General features: G+C 44.9%; 1 protein-coding gene and 1 long non-coding RNA gene across 4 annotated transcripts; one reads left to right on the top strand and one right to left on the bottom strand.

Moving 5' to 3' along the window:
- Positions 1-2,382: 2,382 nt before the first annotated feature.
- LOC309448290 lies at positions 2,383-4,201 on the bottom strand. Its single transcript, XR_014185774.1, has 3 exons — positions 3,980-4,201; positions 3,140-3,382; positions 2,383-2,597 (listed from the first exon to the last, which is right to left on the bottom strand). It is a non-coding gene; the product is annotated as an uncharacterized lncRNA (long non-coding RNA).
- Positions 4,202-18,931: 14,730 nt separating this feature from the next.
- Positions 18,932-22,752, top strand: FAAP20 (FA core complex associated protein 20). 3 transcript variants are annotated; one of them, XM_082069569.1, is made up of 5 exons: positions 18,932-19,127; positions 19,545-19,870; positions 20,013-20,148; positions 20,560-21,128; positions 21,577-22,752. In XM_082069569.1, the coding sequence occupies exons 2-5, from the start codon at positions 19,809-19,811 to the stop codon at positions 21,647-21,649; spliced, it is 840 nt and encodes a 279-aa protein (XP_081925695.1). In that variant the 5' UTR covers positions 18,932-19,127; positions 19,545-19,808; the 3' UTR covers positions 21,650-22,752. The 3 variants fall into 3 exon arrangements, with proteins under 3 accessions (XP_081925695.1, XP_081925693.1, XP_081925694.1); XM_082069567.1 differs by lacking the exon at positions 19,545-19,870; XM_082069568.1 differs by lacking the exon at positions 18,932-19,127 and having other exon boundaries at positions 19,149-19,870.
- Positions 22,753-22,874: the final 122 nt, after the last annotated feature.

The following is a 22,874-nucleotide window of genomic DNA, read 5'->3' as shown; positions in this document are numbered from 1 at the left end:
ACAGTGCGCCGCACGCAGATTCACTGATGCACAAGCGGAATTTTTAGACATTACGACAACAGCGAGGTCTGAAGCCGCAATCCAACACTGTGGGCCACACAGTCCTTGTTGATTCCTGACGCTACAGAGGTTGCCACGGTCAGAGGAAGCACAGCTGGGAACATTCTTCACTGAGTAACAGGAGCAACTACAAGGTTTTAGTTAAGAATTATTTTCAATACGCCACGCTTTGATAAAATGAAGGACATCTCTGACGTTCCACTTATTCCCTCATTTCCAAAGCAACGGCTTTTTTAGAAAGAAAACCCTTCCCACCATTCATTTCTCAGAGAAGTTCTGGCTGTGACAAGGGACAAGTACCCGACACCCAGGGAAGCCACCAAACCATCAAAGGCACTCAGGGCCAACAGCACCAGAATCACTCCTTGGCTGGATTTAGTCCCATTTCAGTCATTCTTTTTAAACTCACTAAAATATAAATGTCTAGATACACTGAAACATACTGTATGGAGTTCCTGATTCTTTTAAAGAACAAAATTAATGCTTGTGAGAAGTTTCGATAGCAATGGAAAAGCTGCTTCGCTCTAGAAGCTGTTTTGGTTTTGGGGGGTTTTTCATCCTTCCCCTCTACCCCTCCCAAAGAAAGAACAGTAGTAACTGCAGTTCATTGTCAGAGAGGTGCCATTTCCCTTCCAAACGGCGTTTAAGCAAATAAATCACTGCATCGTGCAACAGATTGTTTAAGGGTGGAATTCATAAACCGGAATTCCTGAAGCAGAGGGGTCTACCCGAACGACAGGAAGGATGGTCTCGTGGTTAAGATGGAAAACTCGGGACATCTGGGGTCTATTCCCAGATCCCCCACAGACTTCCCGTTGCCTTGGGCACGTTGTTTGGTCTCTCCGTGCCTCAGTTTCTGTATCTGCAGCATCCAGAGCGTGACCAGAGTGGCACATTCTGAACCTAAATTGGCGATGGGACAGAAAAAAACATTCTCAAATCCTATAATAATACAGTAATAATAGAGTAAAACTTGCCTTCCTTTATAGCCCACTGACTGCAGCATTAACCAGCAGCGGGGCAGGAGCCGAGGGGGCGATGGGAGCTGGCATTTGGGATTAAGGTGGCAGTGGCTTCCCCTACGACAGACTGAGCGCTGCGCATCTTAAAATCACACTCATCCGTCCCCCATAACTGTTTGTCTTGCTCCAGCTCCAAAGGCCTCTAGCTGGAGAAAGCAGAGGGGAAAAATATCTCCGAGGAAGGGCCCTCACACCACAGTGTTTTTCTCATTCTCTGCCTCTTCTCCTCCCCCTCTCCGTTGGCTTCAAGGCCAACAGCTCCTGGAACACAAATACTCTTGTAAACTCCTGAACCACACAGCCCTGTGGTGGGTGGGTGTTTGCTCCCTGCCTGCCAGTTCCAATCCACCCACAGATTCCAAAGGCCCAGAACAAAAAGCAGACGCCGTTTTTTATATTTAACAGGCCATTTGTTTCCCTCCCCATTGTCTTAATTTGCAGAACTCGGTGCCTCTCACAAGTATCATGTCCCACCTTTTACCCCCAAGAGGAGGGTATCATGTTTATGCATATTTTTATATAGGCATATGAAAAGTATATTCTAAGCGAATTCACCCCAGTCCCCATCTGGTTTCAGATTCTTGCTTAGTCAGGAAGAACTGGGATTATCAAGAGCTGTGCTGCATATTGCAGCGATTTGACAAAACGGTTGGGAAGGGCCCGTTGTGAAGAAGTAAATGAAAAATGAAAGCAAGGCTGCAAATGTGACACATCAGAATTCCTACCGTAGCTCACGTTAGACGGTAAATTCTTTATAGCAACGAACATCTAATTTCTCCATGTTTGTATCATACACATTCATTTCTAATTGTGACATTTTGATAGAACAATTTCTGCATGACCGGGATATTTCCTTCCCTCCCGTCCTTTGGAGACCTTTGTGTCAGCATGTTCGCTGATCACCGTGAAACCGAGGAACGGCCAAACTATCCAGAACCTGCAGAATAAGGTTCCAAACTCTCTGTTAAAAAAGACGTATCTGCCAGCCAGCCCGGCTTTTTCAATCAAATATTTCAATTTTTCATCAACGCACGGATTTAGCTTACAACAAATGATCTCCCAAATGTACCATCTCCTTAGCCTTTTGGCTAAAAAAGAAATGGAAACATTTTTAAAGAGACGGCAATTTTTGCATGTCTTTCTCTTAGAAATGTACTGAAATAAGTGAATTGTATAACATCTAAAAAGTCACAAGAAAAAAAAATGAATCAGTCATATTTAAGATGAACCAAACACAAAAATTCCCTGTCTGAGAAAGTCAGCAACGCACTCACCTCAACAGAAATGTCCTCTTTTTTAATTAACGGAAAACTATCCTATTTACACAATGCCTTGCAGGCCAAAGAGATCAGCGAGGTGGTTGGGACTTGTGCGGTATTTACCACCTGTCCAGTCCTATATCACTTTCCAGGTCAGCTTTGAGACGCTTCTTTCCAAAGTACAGAACCTCTTGATCGATCCACATCGATACACATCTCGTGTTCCTCTCTATTCCTGATCCTCAGGGATAATCATCTAGGATAAGATTTGGCTGTTAAGCTCAGGTTACAGCAACAGATGCTCTTTGCTCCCGACGTGCCAGGGAGCAGCTTTCCTGCCAGCGCCGTTCAGCAGGCTCTTCGAGCACAACTGACTGGAGCAAACTGCAGAACCGCCTCGGGTCATCGGACACACATCCATCATTGATATATGTAATGAACATATGACCTGCATAACACACCACTTGCTCTCACATCTAAAATTCACATTGAAAGAGCAGGAAATCATCGGGCATCCTGGGAACTGCAGGAGGCGGAGGGGCCGTTAAAAGCTCATGAAGAGCTCTCCACCTTTTGGATTGTTTCAGTCCCAGGTTGTCTGGTATGTTGCTCAGGGCTGCCCCTCCCACCCACCCACTCTGCACCTACATGCCCCAGCGGACGCTGCCAAACACCTCATCACAAGAAATCAAAATTAAAAGCTCGCTACTTCCAATAAAAAAGTTAATTCACTGGAAAAAGTCAGAGCCACAGAGACGAATACAAGATGGAACCCTTGGGATTCCCAAAGGAGCTTACAGGATGGTCCTGTTAGATGAATCAGGGCTGCGCAGACTTTTTGCCATTTATATTAACACAGAATCTTTCATTTCTCAGCATATCCAGCAACAGCAGGCATAGCATCCGACAGAGGAAGGGATACGAATACCAAGCCAAAGCCTCGTCCTGTGAAATGAGCAACTGAAGTGTTGCTGTCCACCCTCAGCTTTTCCCCGGCGTGGTTCTTACACAGGCTGTTACCGAACAGTCGCTATCACCATCCTAGGGAAGAAAAATCAACATGTTTAAGACAAAGTTAAACTTAAGACTTAAGGGAAGTACCTCCCCTCGTTCAGGGCTTACAGCCATCTAGTGTATCCCAAAGCAATCAGTATCAAAGGAAACAATCGTGCCAACCTTGCACTACAGGAGTTCCTGATGAGCAAAACTCAGCTCTGAGCTTCACCGACCCAAGTGGGTTCGCTCCCACGCAGGCTCCGCGCTGCAGGGGCTGTGGGATCTGCTGGGATCTGCCGCAGCGAGTCCACGGCAGCAGCGCTGGGCGCACACCCGGCGTGCCGCGACCTGCACGCGCTGCCGCGCAAACCGCCTCGTTTCCATCCCACCCGAAACCCACCTGCAGCTCTAAGGCCAAACATTCCCTTCCCCAACAGCCTCTCTCAGACTCCAGGGAATTCACATATCTTCTTTGTCATCTCTTCCATCTTTAGGATAATTTATCACGGTATCTATATTTTGCAAATAACATTGATACGCTTAAGTGCACCTTTGCTGGAAATACTCTGCAAGACCTTATTATCTGCTAGTTGGGTTATCAGTAAGATTCTTGTCTCTTTTCTCTTGGTCTTTGGTACATACCTTACAACGGATTAAGATCCAAAATCATGGTGAGGAATGAGCCCCATGAGCTGCTTGAAATTCATGATATCTGCCCCTTGTTGTAAGGCGATCCTCTATCTGCTGTCTGACATATGAACCTGCCATTTATTTTAAAGGCCTGTGTCTCCTATAAATAACACGCAGAGCACCAGGCACTCCGTGAAGATAAGTGCTTGCATCATCACTTCGCTAATTCAGAATGTGCTGTCCTAAAAATCTGGAATTTCTACTCCTCTCTCACAAATTCTTATGGGTTGATCTCATATTTATTTTATTTATGAGCTTTCTGAATGAACCTGTGATTAAAGCATATGCACACCTCATTAGCATAATGAGATTTTTCTTACTAGCATGTCATGAAAAAGACATAAATCCATACTGTCATTTTACAGCTGTGGAACCGGGGAACAGACACACAACTGGGTTAGGGCCACCCTGCAGATCTTTATCAGAATCCAAATCTTTTACCAAGTTAAAATCAATGGCTTTAACTTACTGACTGTTTTTTTCCTAACAAAACTCCACCGATACTCGTAGGTAAATGTATGTGAGAAGAGAATCCAGCACGGAAAGGCAGAGCGCAGGCTGAGCTGTGAAGGCAGCAGGTTCTCGGTGTCCGCAGCCGCGCCGCTGAGCCGCACGGAGCAAAAGGCCGTTGGGACGGTTGGGCAGGACTCGCAGGTGCCGCTCAAACCAGCTTATGCTACAGAACTGCCGTGAGAATCACTTCTGTTCCCAACAGTCCTACCCTTCCAATACGCCCTAAGTCTATATGCACACTATGTATAAAGAGTAGACCCGCGGACACAAAAATGGTCTCCAGAATAGCAAGGGTTTAAGATCATTTTAAACAAATGGTGAACTCCTATTCATACACTTCTATACTATTCCTAGGCATAGCATTTGTATTTGAGAAAGTAACGGCAGCTGTGAGAGGAAGGATTGCAGGACAGGCCGGCCTTGCTCAGACTCCCCGTTTTCATCTGCACCCTTTCCAAAACCTCTGCTGGGTTTCTCTCTGGCGTGGGCAGCCGGCCCGTGCTGCTCTCTCCCTTCTTCCCGCTGTCCCTCGTGGAATCCCCAGCCCATCCCGAAGCAATGCTGGTGTCCGTACAGCGCGTGGGGCAGCGTGGCCGCCGGTCCATGGGCTCCCACGCCAGCTGGCACCGTTCCCTCCCCATTCCCTGCCTTCTGGGGCCAGCGCTGGACCCACACTGCTCTAGTAATGAATGCAACCTGTTCTAACCAATGTGAAGCTTATTTGTGAGTGTGGAGCTGCACTCAATCGCCTGACATTTCACATTTCTCACCATAAATCTGGGTAACACTTTATTTTAATTACTGGGACATTTTCTAACTTTTATTGTTTCTGGCAAACACAGGCAAAATGAGCTCATTCATTATATAAGGTATGTGAGCTATTTCTTCAGGGGAAATTGTGTTCTATATTATTCTTGCCATCCAATAAGATGCCATTCACCTCTCTTGTAGATGTCATTAAGTATCGCGCAGACTGAGAATAATTGACTAATCTTTCCCTGAATGCCAGAGACCTTGGAAGAAGATCCATCCATCCATCCATCCATCCATCCATCCATCCATCCATCCATCCTTCTGCACTTCTAACACACCCAGTTACTGTCAGTAACTAAGGGGCAATACAGCTCACAACCTTTTCACATTTCCTCTCCAAAATGGGTGTAGATACCACCTTGAGATGATAGAAAGGAAATGCCACACTGGAAATCTCACACCCCAATTTGATTTCTTCAAGGACTGGGCATCAAACACTCCACTCGGGGCCCTGGGGGGAACCAGAGGATTTTACAAATGCCTTGAAGGCTCAATGTAAAAATCCCTTTATATTCCACCCCCAGCAAAGTTCTATAACTTCACTAAGATGAACAGTCCTATAGACTGGAGAGCTTGGACTCCTCTAGTTCTCCAAGGTCACATCAGTCAACCTGCAGAAAATCACACTCAGCATCTCTGGGCCTTACTGGTCCCACAGCAACCAGTGCCAAATTTCAAATGGAGTCCAAACAAAGATTAAGTTTGGGCTCTCTATCGCCATAATGATAATTTAGGGCCAAGATACAGTAGATGCTGAGCACTCTGCAGGCAATAGAACCTCTCACTTGTAAAACTAGAACATAACTTTTCAATTAGTGGATTCGGACTGGACTGGAGAAATCATAACTCAAGCCAGTTCTTCTGACAATGGTTTAAGCGTCAGAAGTCGCCTCCTGCTCTCGGCGGCGCAGCAACGCCTCTCCCTCGTCTGCGCGTTCCAGCCCCTCCTCACACTGGACCGTCCTTGTTCTTGCTGCTGAGCCCAAGATGATGGAATTGGCCATTTGCCCAGGTGGAGGGGGAAAAAAAAGGCAGTTACTGTAATGGAACTGCTTTCTGACTTTTCTGAATCCACCAAGTGAAAATCCCATGCAGATAGCACGGAGCATGTTTAATGACTCACGCTCCGCATTTTCACCAGGGAAACATTTCAGGCCTGCACTCAGTTAAAAGATGGAAATTTTTATAAAACTTCCATTGTGGTACGTTACCATCTGTTCAGAAATTACCAACAACAAAACCTAAGTAAGTAAACTGGTTGATTTTCTTTCTTTCTTTCTTTTTCCTGTAGTAAGAGCTTTCTCTTTATAGATGAGAAGTGAATCTCTGTGGGGGGAATGTGAGCACATACAATTCAGTACCAAAGAAAAATAGAGACTTCAATCTAATTGCTTGCTGGCTTTGGGCAAATTTAAGTCCTGAAAAGTAAACTGTTCTATACATTATGGCCATCTTCTCACACAAGGATCAGGGGTGGTTTGTATCAGTCAGGGAGTGGGAGAACCGTGTGTCTGTGAGCATCAGCATGTGCTCAGCCCAAAAACCCTTCTCGTTTCAACAGCCTCCAAGGTGTTCTGATGGGACAACTCCGGTGAAGTGTTCTCTCTCTGGGGAAACAAGGCACTGAGGGTTTGGATGAAACGTGTATGATAACACAAAATTCCAAGTTTCAGTTGGAGGGAAAAAAAAAGAAATTGCAGTCAGCAAATGTTGCCCCTTTCTTTTCTCCTTCATTCTTTCGAATGCTTCACAAAAACACACAACCTTTGCTGCCTGTTTTTAAGCAAGAACATACATTTCTTTCTTTTCAGAGAGCTGGGTTCTTGGAACTCGTACCATTTTCATTTAGCTATTTTTACCCGCCCTGCTCCTTCCTGTATCCATGGAGCTTCATCAAAACATTGAATTCCAGTCTCTAATGACATAACCTTCCCCTTTCCTTCCTGCTCTTATGTCACCTCCCATTTTCTCACTGGCTCCATAGCCTTCACTGATTTTTAGACTTTTTCTGCTCTAGGCTCCCTATTTTCTTTATGTACTTTGCAGCAGCATTGGCCTCTTTACAGTCGGGAATATTAAGAAGTCACAAATTTCTGCATGAATGGGCAAACACGCCCCCCACCTGCCTGAGCTGGGGAGAACACCACCTCTCCTGCCCTGCCCCAGGGAAAAGTCTGGCTTCAAACACCCAGTTTTGTCCTACATCGCACCAAACTGCTATGATTTCACTATAATCGCCCTATGAGAGTCTTATCTGCCACGTTCGGTGTAAATCAGCTACAGGACAGCTATAGTGAAATGAACAGACTGACCGTCATGTGGAATTCAGACAAAGGGACTGTAATGTTTATCCAACAACTCCACTGCATTTAACAATGAAACACGAGATAAAACTGCTATTCGATGTATGTCTGAAGTTGCTTAATGAATTAGCACTAGCAAAGTACACACCACAGTCCGGCCCTACGAGATCTTTCCACGTGCATATCACACTTTGCTAACACTGTACGTTTCTGCAAGACAGAGCTCCTGTGGTGCGGGAGCCCCGAGGTCAGGGCAGGAGCAGCAATCTGGCAGGAACATTCCTCCCCTTCGAAAAAAAACCGAACGGCAAATGGTATTAATTTGCTGATTTGCAGGAACAATGAAGTCAAGCAACAAAACTTAGCAAACCATATTAAAAAGTATCCTCACAAGTATTTTTGCAGGAGACAGAGGTGTTTATGAACCAAAAAAAAAGAGGTGTAGAAGTTACAGTTGCTCCAGGGCAAATTTTAACTCGTTTCCCGTCCTTATGAGATTTCTCATTCATAAAAACCCGCTAGCTGACTTAGCAGTCATTGCACCAAATGGGACTTTAGGTGCTTCTAAGCATCCATATGTATTTTTTCCCCTTGTCCAACTAATTTTCCATTTTTGATTAATTTGTCTTATCTGTTTGTCTATATAATTAGAGTTATCTGGAACATCAAGACAAGCCTTTATCTCAGCAGGAGTATGGATAGCAAGGAATACAAGGTCTAGGCTGTCACAAGCTCCATTGCCATTCTCAGCTGGCAATACCAAAGAAAGTTCTGGATGCTTTACCTCATGTTTGATCCTGAAAATTCAGAGTCCTTCCAAAAGGCATCACTGAAGTTTCGAGTCAGGTTTGCTGTCAGCACACGACATCCTCCGATTCAGAGTAACAGCACTAAGTTAATCAGTTTGAACTCTACTCTGTCAATCTGCCAGGAATCAAAAGCCTGTATATAAAACTGAATCCTGTAATGTGTCAGGTGCCCCAGATTTTCACCAGATCCAATGTCTGAGCCATTGAATGCGATTCAAGCATTAGAACGTGAACTTGTACAGAGTTACACCTATCCATAACTTCCCTATGGGAATACAGTGCAGGAAGATTACAAGACTAAGTCAGCAATTCCTCAGTCCTACAGTCTTATCTCTTGGTGCCCAGCTAAGTCTTTTATCAACAGAAAACAGTTGGAAAGCTTTATACAAAAAGTTATGATCCTGCAAGATTCAGAACATTGTTTGCACGATAAGCTGAGAAATGAGGTTTGAAGTCTTTCCTGTGTTTAAGCTTAAAAAGAAAAGCTTAGTATGATACAGAAGTGCCAAGTTTAGTCTTCTTACACATGGAAAGTTAACAGTCTGTTTGGACCAACGCAGATTATTTTGTGCTGGCCTAGAGAACCTTCACGGGGAGCACATCCAGGTTAAAGAAAGCATGCAGAACGGAGATCCTTCCTTTATTAGAGCTTTACCTGGGGCCAGCTAAAGAGCTGTTTATTACAAGAAGAAACAGGCTACTGGACCGTGCTCAGCACTAGAAATAAGAGGACAACTTTGCCCTGACCTACTGTGTTGCCTATCTTAAAGCAAGTTCTTGTGTCATGCGTTTATTCCTTCTCAAACCCAACCTCAAAAGGAGTTACCCATTTAAATTGCCTCTGACCCTTTTCACTCAGCAGCAAAAACAATGAGGTCCTTAGAAGGGCTGGCTAGAAAAAAAAAACAACAACAAGTTCACATAGATGCTTTGCCATTTTTGTCCATTGCCCAATGCTTTTCCTTATATAATTGATTAATAAAGTCCCTGAAATTCCCCTGGAGATGTGCCAGGCCACAGATCCTGTTCTCATTTTATTTTAGTTCTAAGAAAAGCAAGCAAGAAAAAAAATCGCTTCTAAAAAGTTTCAGCTACTATTCCTGACACTTTGTTCCCACAGACATCTATGGATAACTGAGTAACTAGAGGTCTGGTGGATTTGTTTCCAGAGGTGCGCGATGAGTTGAGTTTGTTTGCCCTGGTCTCAGTCACCTGAGTCAACAGCCATGCAGATTTTTTTAAATGGATTTCATTGCTACATGGCTTAGACAAATACGAATATGTACATTCTTATTTGAAAGCACTTCGTGTCCACTATAAACACTTCCTTATACCTCCGTGTTTCCCACCCTTCCCGGTGCACTGGAGCACTGGCTTCCAAAGGCATTTGAAGTGCCCCTGAATCTGTCTAAACAAATACACAGGCAGATAATCTAAACCAGAGCATTCCCGCCTGTTGAATCTCTCCAAAGCTGACATTTGGTAATGACCATCACCTCCTAAAGTGCGGGCTGCACCTCCAACCGGAGACAGTGCCAAGCATATTCTAATTTTCATTTGCAATATTTAACTTGGCAAGGTTGGGTGACAACTGCAGAGTAGAAGTTAACAGCCAGTTTGGATCACTATTAGCATGCCAGGAGGAGGGGTGGGGAGGGAAATAAGACCAAAGTAGCTCTGGTTTGTGAGCAAGGGAGGTCATCTCTGGAAAAATAACATGATCCCAGCGGGATAAACAGTACAGGAGATAAATCAGTAACAGGGCCAATCATGAAACATGGGTTCTGCAAATATTTCACTGAGTAATGGAAGGGGAGCTAAGGAGCAAAACTATTGACTGGCTCAATACAGCCCATTTGCAGGGAGTGTACAGTCCTAGAAACATAACACTGGCACGGGGCTGGTGGTCAACTCGCTCCAAGGGATTGCTACACTGAGCGTAAATCAGTCAACAAAAGATAAGTCACACAGTTATGCTTAATATTTGTGTGTCAGCGGCTGAGCACAAAGAGCTCTGCACCTCAGCAGAGGAGGCTGCGGAGCTGATGCTCTACAGTAAGTAGTCGCGGGTTACCTGCTTCATCTGGCAAAGTCCTCCAGCGGGGCTTCAAAGCACTTACGGAAGTTACACTGCACTGACAAACTGAGGCGAGAGAAAGAAATGAAGTAATTATCTCAAAAAGCATAGGAGGTCTGGATAGAAGCGCAGGTTTCCTGTGCTTTTAACCAGTCGTGAGTGCGCTCTTGCATCAAGCCCACGCATGGGATGGAAACGCATCAGAATCAAGGATCGTTATGCAAGCAAGAGGACATAAGAATGGTAAAACACATTCATCCAGCAACTCACTTAAGCCACAACTCAGAACAGGAAGTTTCACAGTCAGACTTTCAATTCCCACACCAAGTTAGATCAATCTAAATCAAATACATTTAAAAGAAAAAGCCTTGAATGGAAAAAACAGCCTCTTTATGCCACCCACTACCAGCAAGATCATTGTTCTTCTTTCAAAACTATTTCTGATTTAAAAGCTACTTGAATTTAGAAATCCAGGGATTGGGTTATTTTCTCTCTGTTTGAATCTTCGCACAGGAAAACTGAGTAATTTGTACAGTGAGTTTAAAGCAACAACAACAAAAAAAGGCGAGGAGGAGAACAGGCCCTACTGGATTAAAATCAATTTATGCTGATAAAATAATGCTGTTGAAAACCCCACAGGAACAAACATTTTTAAATATCTTAAACCAGGCCTTATTTTCCTTTTTTCCCCTCTTTCAAAATCCTACTTCTCTGTTCCTCAGTAACTTTGGGACAAAGCCTTTGTGAGCTGACATCAAACATTGTTGGTGATATTTTCAGCCCAGGAATTGCTGGAATGTATCACATAAAGCACCCACTCTCCTTTTGCGGACACTGGCCACGAATGGCTGCTTCACAGAACAGTGTAAGACACTTCGGGAGGCACCAATCCAAAAAACACAGCCCTCCTTCACCACCAAGAGTTAAAATGCTTCCCTTGTTTCCTCTCTGACGTTGCTATATTTTGTTTTAAAGATCATCACTATAACAAATCTGGGTGTTCTTGCTGGCCATAGAAATATCCCATCATTTCTGAATCCTTCCATGCTCTCTGTATATCTGCCAATACAGTGAAATATATACATATATATATGTATTTGTGCTCCATGGGACACACTGGCAGCTCAAGCCTGTGCTTCCACAGGAAGGGTCCACTGCTGCACTCTCCTTCTCTTTTTCTGTGCCTTTATTACCAATGAAGAATATCAGACGTGACAGCCCTGGAGACTGGAGTCCTTTGGCTGCACAAAAGGTCCGGTTCTGTCAGCGAGAGGGTGGGACTTCACTTTTACACTATTTCAACAGTTTTGATCAACAATGCCTTGAGAAACTTCCAAGAACCACCAGCAAAAGTCAAAGGAATGAGCAATATTAAGACTAACTGGTCAAGGTTCTCTCCGAGAACTACCAAGGAAACCAATTAGGACCAATTGCATTTGTCATTTAGGCTGGAACACATCTGAGACCATGGAACTGCTTATTTATGGGTCACTTAAAAATAACCCTATAGAAAACAACCATTAAGTTGCTACAAGCACACACTGGATTTGAAACAGCAATTACAGTTTCTCATTTCATTAGCAGAGCAGTCTGTTAGCAAAGCACACTGGTCCTTACCAAACAGCTGGGGCAGAGAAGGGTTACCCACATACATGTGCAAATGGCAACAAAATCTGCTGGGCACTCTGTTCCCTGGAGTGATTTTGTTATTACTTTTCCACTAGCAGCAATTCCACAAGTACACAGGAGGCAGAAAAAGAAATCTAATGGAAGCGGTTGTGAAACTGTCCCATCTACTTTTACCATCCACATGGAAAAACATGCTAAAAGAATAGCAGGCGTACACTGGGAAAAAGCCCCTAGATCAAGTCCTTAAACTTGTTCTTTTTTTCATCATTTTGAAGGAGATATAGTCCATTCTGCACGTGTAAATTCTCCAGAAGCACTGTTGCTTTAAAGTCAGAATGTAACAAAAGCTAGCAAAATTGCTTTAGCATCTGTAGCACTTGACCCATATTTAAGACATTGTGATTGTAAATTTCTGTAAATTATTAAATTTAATGTCAGTGATATCTAATCACGCCAAACAAGCGCTGGTCTTTATTGTGTAAGGTACAACACTGCCCACAAGCAGAGCTTCTGCTGATAAGTTTGCAAAGTACGGGAGCGATGTGGAGATGAAATGACTCACCCCAGCTGGTGGAAAGGCCAGCTTCAGGTTCCCAAAGCAAAGATCAGACTCCATTGCACCTTTCTGCCTCCACATCAGATGAAAAGACAACATTGCAGACTAACTAGAAGTATCTGGCTTTAACCCAGTATTAGCTTTGATTGCTCCTTAGACTACAGACACATCCTAAGACAGTCAAAGAGCATTTTGGTAGGCCTAAGTATCTATTGTCCCCTCAAAGGTGAGGGAAGTGGTAAAGCTGCTTCTTATCTCTTTATAAAGCAAGATCATTTGATAAGATCCTGTCTTCTTTCCTGCCTCTCAATGTATCCACTGTGCAACAGGGGAATTTTAGCTTTGCATTCCCCGTCCCATACAGCAATCCAAGGCTCTGAATGGGACCTCTCTAGCACTCAAGACCAGACTATTACCCATTAATTCTCTTGTTTCTTGTAACAGCAGAGAGACTTCTGTAACACATCCAATATGGATCTGGTGAAAATTGTTACCAGAATGTTTCAAACCCAGGTTCTCTCTCTCTGTAAACTGACCCAGTGTCATGGACATATTTTTCTGAACTCATTAAGTGTAAATACACGTGTAAGGTTTAGTTCTCGAGCAGCTAGCTTATAGCTGTCTCAGACATGTCTGTTCAGTCTGTGCTACCTTGTCCTGGTACAAACGGGTATACAGAGTCTTCAAGGATCGCTAGTGAGTGATTACTTAGCTAGAAATTATGACACTGTATTCGTAGAGAGCCTAATCACGTCTTAACACTGTGTTCTGCAGAAATTAATAGAGACAAAGCTGAAAATAATACTCACCCACGGAGTCTAAAAATAAGCAGCAAAATTTCCCCTCCTCGTTTCTTTCTGATTTTCATTTCCTTTCAGGTGATGACACCATTCTCCTTTCCGGCTCTCCTGAAATGCATCACGTGCTCTGGGTCACTCACTGTTCCGCGGAAGGTTTGGGGTTTTTTTTTAGGGTGATAGTATTGGGATGTCCTGTGTACAAAGCAATAAACAGAATAAACAGAATAAACAACCTGGTCTCAGACCTACCTCAGTGCAGACGGTGAAACTCTCAGGCCCGGAGGACGGCAGCAGAAATCCCAGCGGCGCTTCTCCGTGCTCCACAGGAATAATGTCACGCTGCCAGATGCACGGACCAGGACGTTCTTCTAGTCCTGAAGGAAAAACACTTTAAATTCAGTAATATACAATATTCCTGTTAATGTGAGACAGGAGACTGGCAACATGCCACTAAGAGCCAAGCAATGGAAAAAACAGAGAACTAGCACATCCCACAATGCGAAGCAGACAGACCCACTGTCAGCTGCCTCCATCCTTGGGCTGCATGGTCCGGGCTGATTTATGAGCACAATATTTACAACTAACACACATGAAATACATTACGAGTAAGATGAAAGAATGCATATGGTAAACTAGGTGAATGTTTGTCGTGAACGGTGCGGTACTAAAACCTTTGGGGCAAAGGAGACGGAATATTTGCACTTGAGTTTATCAGTGCTCTGGAAGACACGAGCTATTAGGCAAAGACTTTCTAAAACACTAGGTAGTCCCTTAAAAAAATTGCAAAACTAACTAAACCTACCATCCACATCTGTTGAAGCAATAAACAAATACTCATCTGTTGAATTGCATTCTGTTTTAAGTTGATTTTATTCACCATTCTAGTCAGGGATACCATCATACCACATGAACGAGTACTGGTAATTTTGCCCCACTGCTTCGTGGTTTCATGCCCGTAAACAAGACGTGATTTTCTATAATTACTACAGCTATTATTTATGGATTTTTTGTTGGTGGTGGCGGTGGAGCCCTTTAACATGTTGATGTCAAGTGAAGGAATGATACCCAGCCAACAGGAGGAACTCAGACTGCTAGAGGCTGTAAGACTGAGACACACACACACAAAAAAAGGCAACAAAAAACCACCAAGAGAGTAAGCAAGCAAGAAATATGAAAACCTCAAGCCATATTTGATCTTAAATCCTGAGCTGCAATCCTTTAAAATATGGGGAGATTATACAACTCCCTCAGCAGAATTCTAGACCGGGCCACAGAACCCACGGCTTCATGCCATCAAGCCTAATCTCTGTTTGAGATCTGAAACATTCTCTCCAACAGTTTTCAGCCACATTGCAAAACTGTGAGACGAAGATGAAAGGCAGATTCTCCCGCCCCTCTTACACTCACCCCAGGGCCTCGGAACATCAGGACTTGATTTAACCAAACATGTACTTGGCCAGAAGAATGATGAGCGATACTAGGACTGGACTGACACACACAAGACTTCATCTGATTCACAGTTTTCCAACACTATCATTATCTTTGTACTGTAGGTGTTTCATTACCCAAGAGCAAAACAATATTCCTTGGCACACCTCCTACAAATAGGGTATGGGAAAGGAAAAAAAAATCACTTGCAGCATCTTTACATGCAATAGTAACAGCCTCTTGATGCCATCGTCAGCCATGGCATTTCATTCACACAGAACGCTTGTGGGCACATCACATGTGCTTTTCCATTCAGTGTATTTTTAAATGTTTCCCAGGAAACTGTTTCAATACAATATGCCTCCTTGGCAACCTGGTACCCACAAATGCCACGCCAGTCTCCCTAGTCCTCTTTTTAGGTCTTTGCATCTTGGCACATAAATGTCACAAGGCTCCATTTTCTCCACGCAGCCCCACGTGTACTGAGCTGCCCTTACCCCTGGACAGAGGAGGCTGAACTGAAAAGCTGAGCTGTGCGCCGGACTCCGCACATCAACGGACTGGTGTTCTGGTAAGCTACCGGAGGAAAAAGGTTTCAAAGGCAGAGACTTTTCATTGAAAAACAATGTCATCTACAACAAAAATTAGGGAGAGCCTACAAAACTGTCTCCACTCAACGGCCTTTCCCTGGAAACAGCAAAGAGCCTGCGCCTTTCAGCTTGAAACTGCTCGTCATCTTCATTCTCCTGGCTGCTCTGAAGGAGGCCTTACACAGCTTTTGGAACTTTGTGACTTGCATTGTAATACATCACACTGATGAAAATAGTCAGGTTTTCCCATTTCAGTACAGACAGTGAGCAGCGCTAATAAAAACTGCATTGCACATTACAAAAAATAATAGCTCACGCACGCAATTGCATCAGGCTCCGAGAGAAACCTAGCAGAAACTATGCCACCTCTTCTTCATTGATTACTCCATTACAACAGCTGAAAATTACAATTTTTCCAGGCTATAAAATGCCTAGCACTCCAAATTCTACACCGGCAGCAAAAATCTCCTCCCTGTCTGTGAGCTGTTGTATCTGTAATAGAGACCCTGCATTACCAGGCTTTCTAATTCTTCCAAAATGCAGAAGCTCTCATTCAATGTTGCAGCTGTTGGGTAGGAAATCAGAAATAGCAGAAGGCGGATTAGTTGATAATGTACCAGTTCTTCTCCAGCAAATGCTGGCACCTGCGTTTTGCACTCTCCTCTTTCCCTCGGCTCAGGAAAAGATCACTTGGTTTGTTTGGCAGGCAGTTTATGGGCTTTAGTGACTGTGGAACTGCAAAAGGATTAGAATTTGTTATAATAGCCCCTTCTTCCTGAGAGCAAAAGTTAAAACTGAGGCCCACTTTACAGCGAGAGTCAGGGACCATGTAAGTAAAGATTAAGTATGTGCAGCTTGATGGGACTCTACAGGGAACAGATAACTACACGTGCTGGCACTCCATTTACAAGGAAATCCCTGAAGATAATCTGTAGCAGCACTCGGGCTTCCAAAAGCTCCAGTGCCTTGACCACTGGCTCAAATCCAGTCAAGGCTGCTGATGATAAAGGCTGCTCTCTGCATTTCTATGAGAACTTTCTTCTAAGATCAAAAAACATTCTAATTATTAAAATATGCAAGACCCAAAGTCAAGCAAGAAGTAATAGCATTTCCGTATCAGTGGAGGAAACAGGACAGATGATCTTGTGCAATGTGGCAGAACCAGGAACAGGTCCTATTCTGTACTTCACCTTCATGCTGTAAGTGTGTTATTAGTTCTGGAAAGATGCAGATGAAGAATACTGAATGTACATAACTGTCAAAGATTTCTAGAACGCTACTTTCAAATCTAGTTACAGAAACAGAGAAAGTATGAAAACATCCACTGACACACCTGCGCTCACGGATTGTAATGGGTACGCGTTAAACAGATAACAATGAAATAAATAACCTTACAGCATCAAGTTTTTAGTTAAATCCACAAAATACAAAACCACCTACAAGCTACAGTTGCTACAGAAGCAAGGTTTTTCCTTTTTGCTTTTTACAATCAGCACCTGCAGTAATAATTCTCACTATTCTTTTTATGATATTCTTTCATTCGTGGCCCTTATTGCACAATAACCATTTTTATGCTCGCCCATAACAAAGCTTTTGCAAATGCTCTAATGCGTGACTCACAGTACTAAGAGCACCACACAGCAACACCTCCAGCACCAACACCAGCCTGCACGTCTGGTCGCTGTTTCGGGAGAAGTCCCATCTAACCAAACAGACCACTGGTACAATGCACGATGTAGGAGCAGAGGGTTGGCAAGGGAGTGTCCAAGGGGTCGTGAGACATACAAAACTCTAACACAAACAGCACACGAACAAAAGAAGAAACCCTGTGGCATACACAGTTGTTAACGCAGAGATACCTACAAATATGTAGAGGCCTGCAGACATTAGCTCAATCTCATGATGGCTTTCACTGGCCACCAAATTTTTTTTAAAGCAAGATTTTTATATTGTTTGCTGCCGCCAAGTGGCGATAATCAGTGCTGTGCCTTCTATATCATAGCAGTCATTAACGCTGGCAAATAAAAAAAAAGCCAGAAATGAGATACTTTTTGGTTTGTCTTCTTCAATTAGAATCAGCAGTTGTGAAATCAAATTTCTGCCCCTCCTCTGTCATCTCGTTTTCCAACCACTTACCCGGCCGATCCCTCCTTCAGCCCACACGCACCATACGCTTCCTCTCGCTGCTCGTTGTGTCTGCGCCGTCGCCGGCCTTCTCTCCACAGCAGGCCTAAAGCCTTCACATTCAAATTCGGCCCTTGCCCCGCTCAGCTCCCCGTGTTCCGCCCGGGATTTTGGGAGAATCCTTTGCCGCCGGCGAGGAAAAGGAGCCGTAACCACTGTTAATACAGGACAACGTCAGCCTGCGTGACAACGATTGGCTTTTCCATTGTTATTTCTTTCGTTAGCATTTTAGTCTGCCCATCACACAGAAGAAATGCCAGCACTTTGTTTTTTATTGGTGTTATTTTTCAGCTGGGATATCTATTGTGGAAACTTACACAGTTCCCATCAGTAACCAAACACTTTACACCTCTAAGATTTTTATCCTCACTCTTACACAAAAAGGAAACCCATTGATGCTCTTTCAACGTTATAAAATTAGTTATTACATAGAGTATAAGCCATTACGTCACCACATACGCCTGAGCGAGCGCAGGACGCTGCGAGCTGGACCGGGCGCCCAGAGCTCGGCTGCCCCTCAGCGGGGGGCTGGCTCGGCCTCTCACCCCTGTTGTTAATCCTACCAATGTCTTTCAAATGTGAATTTATGAACTCTGAACTCCGAACGCCATTGTCCTGGTTCAGATCTGTCCAAGACACGTAGAAACCCAAGTCAACTGTTACTTGTTCAAGGACACGTGGTGTCTCACGGTTGTCTCTGCAGGGGCAGGCGCTGGGCTCGATGACCCTGGTGGATGCCTTGCAACTCGGGACATTCTATGATATTATAATTAATAATAAAAGGATGGGTTTCTAGGCAGACAAGCTGAGTGGATACAGGCCACATCGAGCTCAGCAGGGCACCGGAGAAAGGCGGGTTTCCCTCACGGAAAGGGCGGGTTTCTCCTCAAGGAAAAGGCGGGTTTCTCCTCAAAAAAAGGGCTGGTTTCTCCTCAGGGAAAGAGCGGGTTTCCCTCAAGGAAAGGGCGGGTTTCTCCTCAAGGAAAGGGCGGGTTTCCCCTCAGGCTGGGCTCCCCGCGCCGGTCAGTCAGGGAGGCTCGGAGGGCGGAGCGGGAGCCGGCGGAGGCCCCGCCCGGAGGCCCCGCCCGGAGGCCCCGCCCGGAGGCCCCGCCCGGAGGCCCCGCCCGGAGGCCCCGCCCGGAGGCCCCGCCCGGGCAGCGGAACCGCCGGAAGGAGGAGGAGGAACCTCCGGTGCCCGCTCCGCCCGCGCCAGCGCCGTTCCCGGCGAGGGGGAGCGCTGAGGCGGCCCCGCCCGGCGCGGGCGGTCGGAGGGGCCGGGCCCCGCGCCTCCGCCATGTGTGAGGAAGGAGCCGCCAAGCTGCGCCTCAAGCCCAGGAAGGCGCCGGCAGCCTGCGGCCGGGAGCCCAGCCCTGGCCGGGAGCCCCCCCCGCGGCGCCGGTGAGTCCGGGCCGGGGGAGATGGCGCCTCGGAGGGGCCGGAGCAGCGGCCGCGCAGCCGCCCGAGCCCGCGGGGTGGGGCCGGGGGGGTGCGTCTGGGCCTTCAAACGCACCTGCCCCTTGGAGCGTTTCCTGCAGCTCCTTGGGACGGTGTGAAAGGCAACTGCATACAACAGCACCTGTGGTGCGTTTGAAAGATTGAGAAGCCAAGTGCAAAGTACAGAGCTTTCTGCAGGATGTTTGGCGCACAGCAGCGCCAGCGAGGACGGAGCCCCTGAGAAATGTTAACCCGGGAAAACGAAGTTTGCTTTCCTCAGAACAAGGCTCACAGGAGAGGCCCTTGAGAGCGGGAGGAGGGAGAGGCCGAGCGGAGGCGCAGGGGGGGGCGGGTTCTTGGTTCACCTGTTTTCATCCCCAGCTGCGCCCCTGCCAAAAACAGGGCTCCACAGCCCCTCGCTGCGCTTGGCTCCAGTTCCTGCTCGGTGCTGCATCAATCCGGACAGCGACCTGAGGAGACGCATCAGGAAGACGTTGGAATGCTGGGAACGGCACTCTGACACTCACAATCCGTCCTTCTTGTGACATTGTCTTTATACAGCATTACTAGTATTAAAACATTTGAATGCTTACTTTACCTGCCTGATGCATTAGGTGAAGTTGTACAGAAAGATAAGTAGTTTCAATGGCCAAGCATACACGTGAACCAGCAGAACCGCCATCCTCAAGGATTTCTGTGCTCAGCAGGTATAAGGATAGCTACAATTTTTGAAACATCAGTGTTAGAGGAGGGGTAATTCAAGTTAAGAGATAAATTAGTAGCAATGCTGAGTATCTTCTTCCCCCCCCCTCACACCCTCCAATGCTTTGACAGTCTTTCTCTTTACAGGGCACTGGCTGACAGATGCTCCTGGTTCGAAAAAGACGACACAAACGAATGTGAAAAACCCTGGATTTTGTTACTGAAAGATCTACAATGCACAAATGGGCAAACAGTGCCCGGTTTTCCAGAGTTCCTTGGAAAGGTAGCGTGCTGGATCCTTGGTGTCTGCGCTTCGTGACAATCTGAGTCGTGTCACAAGCAGGAGAAACAACCTGAAATAGCTTTTAAATATATTGGTTTTCAGCTCCTGATAGCAATGTGACTTATAACACAGAAAAGCACTCCTTCTAAAGCTGTTTTTATCCTGTACAGCAGCAGGTGATTGTTTTCATCCTTAGTCTCTATGGAACACATTAAAAGAGCATCCTGTTGTATCAATTTAGTAAGACATATATTGCATAAACTCCAGGAAGTTCTCAATTGCTGTACAAGCACTGGAGACAGTTGTAAATAAAATGTTCTTTTTTGCAATGTAGTTTAACCTTCTCAGTCTACATTCAGCCTGGGTTTTATGTATTGATTGAACTGCGTTATATGTGTGTGTGTTTTACAGAGTTCTGAGGAAGAACGTCTACAAAAACGAGAAGTCTTTACGGTCAGAATGAGAGACTTTCAATGGGTATCATTGCCACCTTTTTGCAGAGAGAAACATCCCGAACCGCAGGATCTTGGCTCCCCCCAGCTAACGCGGAGCCAGACCCACCGCTCGCACGAAGGATGGGGCCAAGCAGATAAACTGAACAGTTCACCTGCTACAGCTGAGAAAATGTGCTGTGTAACTATTGCAGATCAAGCCAAAAATGTGGCTGGGGGAGACACAAAAGGAAGTTTTACCTGTGACTTGGCCTGGTCGCAAAGCTCTGCAGAGGCTTTTAGTTCTCAGCAGCAGTGCAGAGGGACTGCACAGGCCAGCAGGGAAAACAGACAGGGAAGGGGTGGGGAAGAGCTTCCGACACGAACAAATCCAGGGAAGGTGTCGCTGGGTGAGGCCGCCTGTTCTGCAGAACAGAAACGGCCGCTTGTGAACGGACCGGGGACCGACGGCTGCAAGGAGACCGAGCAGAGTGAGGGATCTTCAACTCTTGACAGTTGTCCCATGTGTCTGATGCGCTTCAGTGGAACGTAAGTTTCCTTTTTTTAATAACTTCACAGTATACAAAACCCAGAATGGTTGTGATGTATTATCTATATACAAAATAATGAAAACAAACAAAACTTCTACTGTAAAGTACTTTTAAAATGTCAGAATTATTTCTAATTCAGTTTTGAAGTAATGTAATCTAATAATCATGAACTTCTGAAGAAAGCTAAGTCTGAGCTCTCTGGTGAACCTTACCAGAATATGCAGAATTAGTATTTTTAAATACATGAGTATGAAAAGCTTTTCTGTGAGATTTGTATCATATTCCAGAAAGCACTCCAGTGAAGCATTCTTGCTCCTTAAAAGCAAACTTGCTTCTGAGCAGAGGAATGACTGACCCATCCAGCTACTAGAACACTTGAGCGATTGCTCAGGACACGAGTGAAGAACAGCGGCAATATGGATTTGACTCGGTTTCTCTATTTGCAGGCTGTCCCAGCTGGACATCGATGGCCACCTTGCCCGGTGCTTGTCTGAAAGTGCAGATGATGTGATGTGGTGAATGCAGAATGAAGAGCGAAGGAACAAGGCCAAGGATGAACCTCTCTCAAAGGAAAAGGTGTCAAGGAAGCATATCCTTGTCTCAGACTTCCTTCAGGATCACAAACCAGGAGCTCAATAGAAACTGAAGTGGCACCTGCCTGTCTGCAGCCTTAAATCTGCTGAAGCGCGTGTGAAATGGCTGTAGTGCTGAAAATGGTGCTGTAGGATGTACCAGAGACCCCCGTGGAAATCACTCAGCGCTCCTGGAATCTGGATACTTCTGAGAAAATGTACTGTTGTAAATCACTGAAGAGCCTGTTTTGTCTGACGCACCGTAGTTCTGAATCTTTACATGTAGAAGAAAGGCTGAACAAAATAACCATTATTTCGTCTAATCCAAAAGTTTGCTGTTCATGTATCTCAGCAAACCTTGCCCTGCAGTTCAGGTGCGATCCAAGGATACAGAATAACCACAGAATAGTCTTAAAATCCAGGAAGAATCCTATAGATTTAATTTGCAATGGGTTCTCATTAAAAAGTGCACATTGGGCATAGCTCAGTTTGATAAATAATAACAGTCTTATTAACTTTTTCATTAAAGTCTTTTAATAGATGTGCAAGAATATAAATGATCTTAGCTGTTATGGATTAGTATACCATCTTCTGCACAATTAAAACCAGTCAGCAAAGATCCCAACTAATTAATTATACAAAACTACAAGAACATATTTACTGTTTTACAATCATTAAATTAGCTAGAATTTTCATTTACTATTTCAAATAAGACAACTATATATCATTACCAGATCCATTTGTAATATATTAGGATTTTTTTCCAAACCACACATTTAATTACATCCTTCATTTTCTTTTATTTATAAAACAAGTACTTTATATAAAAAAATGTCCCCTTCATCATGAACAGAACATTATTCAAACACTTGCACATGAGCAACCAAACTTGTATCCAGCAAACTATTTGGCAACACAGCAACATTGTAAATTCCCGTATTTTTTTAAATAAAATCAAGTAGTCTTTACAATGTTTGTTTAGCAAATGTCTTTCCATTCCTCCCTCCCTCCCAAATGTTCTGAAACCTAGAAAATAAAAGGTTAAAAACCCCCCAAAGCCACATTTTTGAGATTTGCGTGTTCAAGTCGTGTGCCCTGGGCTGGGACGGACGGACCGACCTGTCCCTGCCGGGCGGGAGCTGCCGGCGCCCGCTCAACTGTCCGTTCCTGTA

Source organism: Streptopelia decaocto (genome assembly GCF_964273445.1).
Source record: "Streptopelia decaocto genome assembly, chromosome: 20".
NCBI lineage: Eukaryota > Metazoa > Chordata > Aves > Columbiformes > Columbidae > Streptopelia > Streptopelia decaocto.
This window is presented reverse-complemented; position numbering and strand designations above follow the sequence as displayed.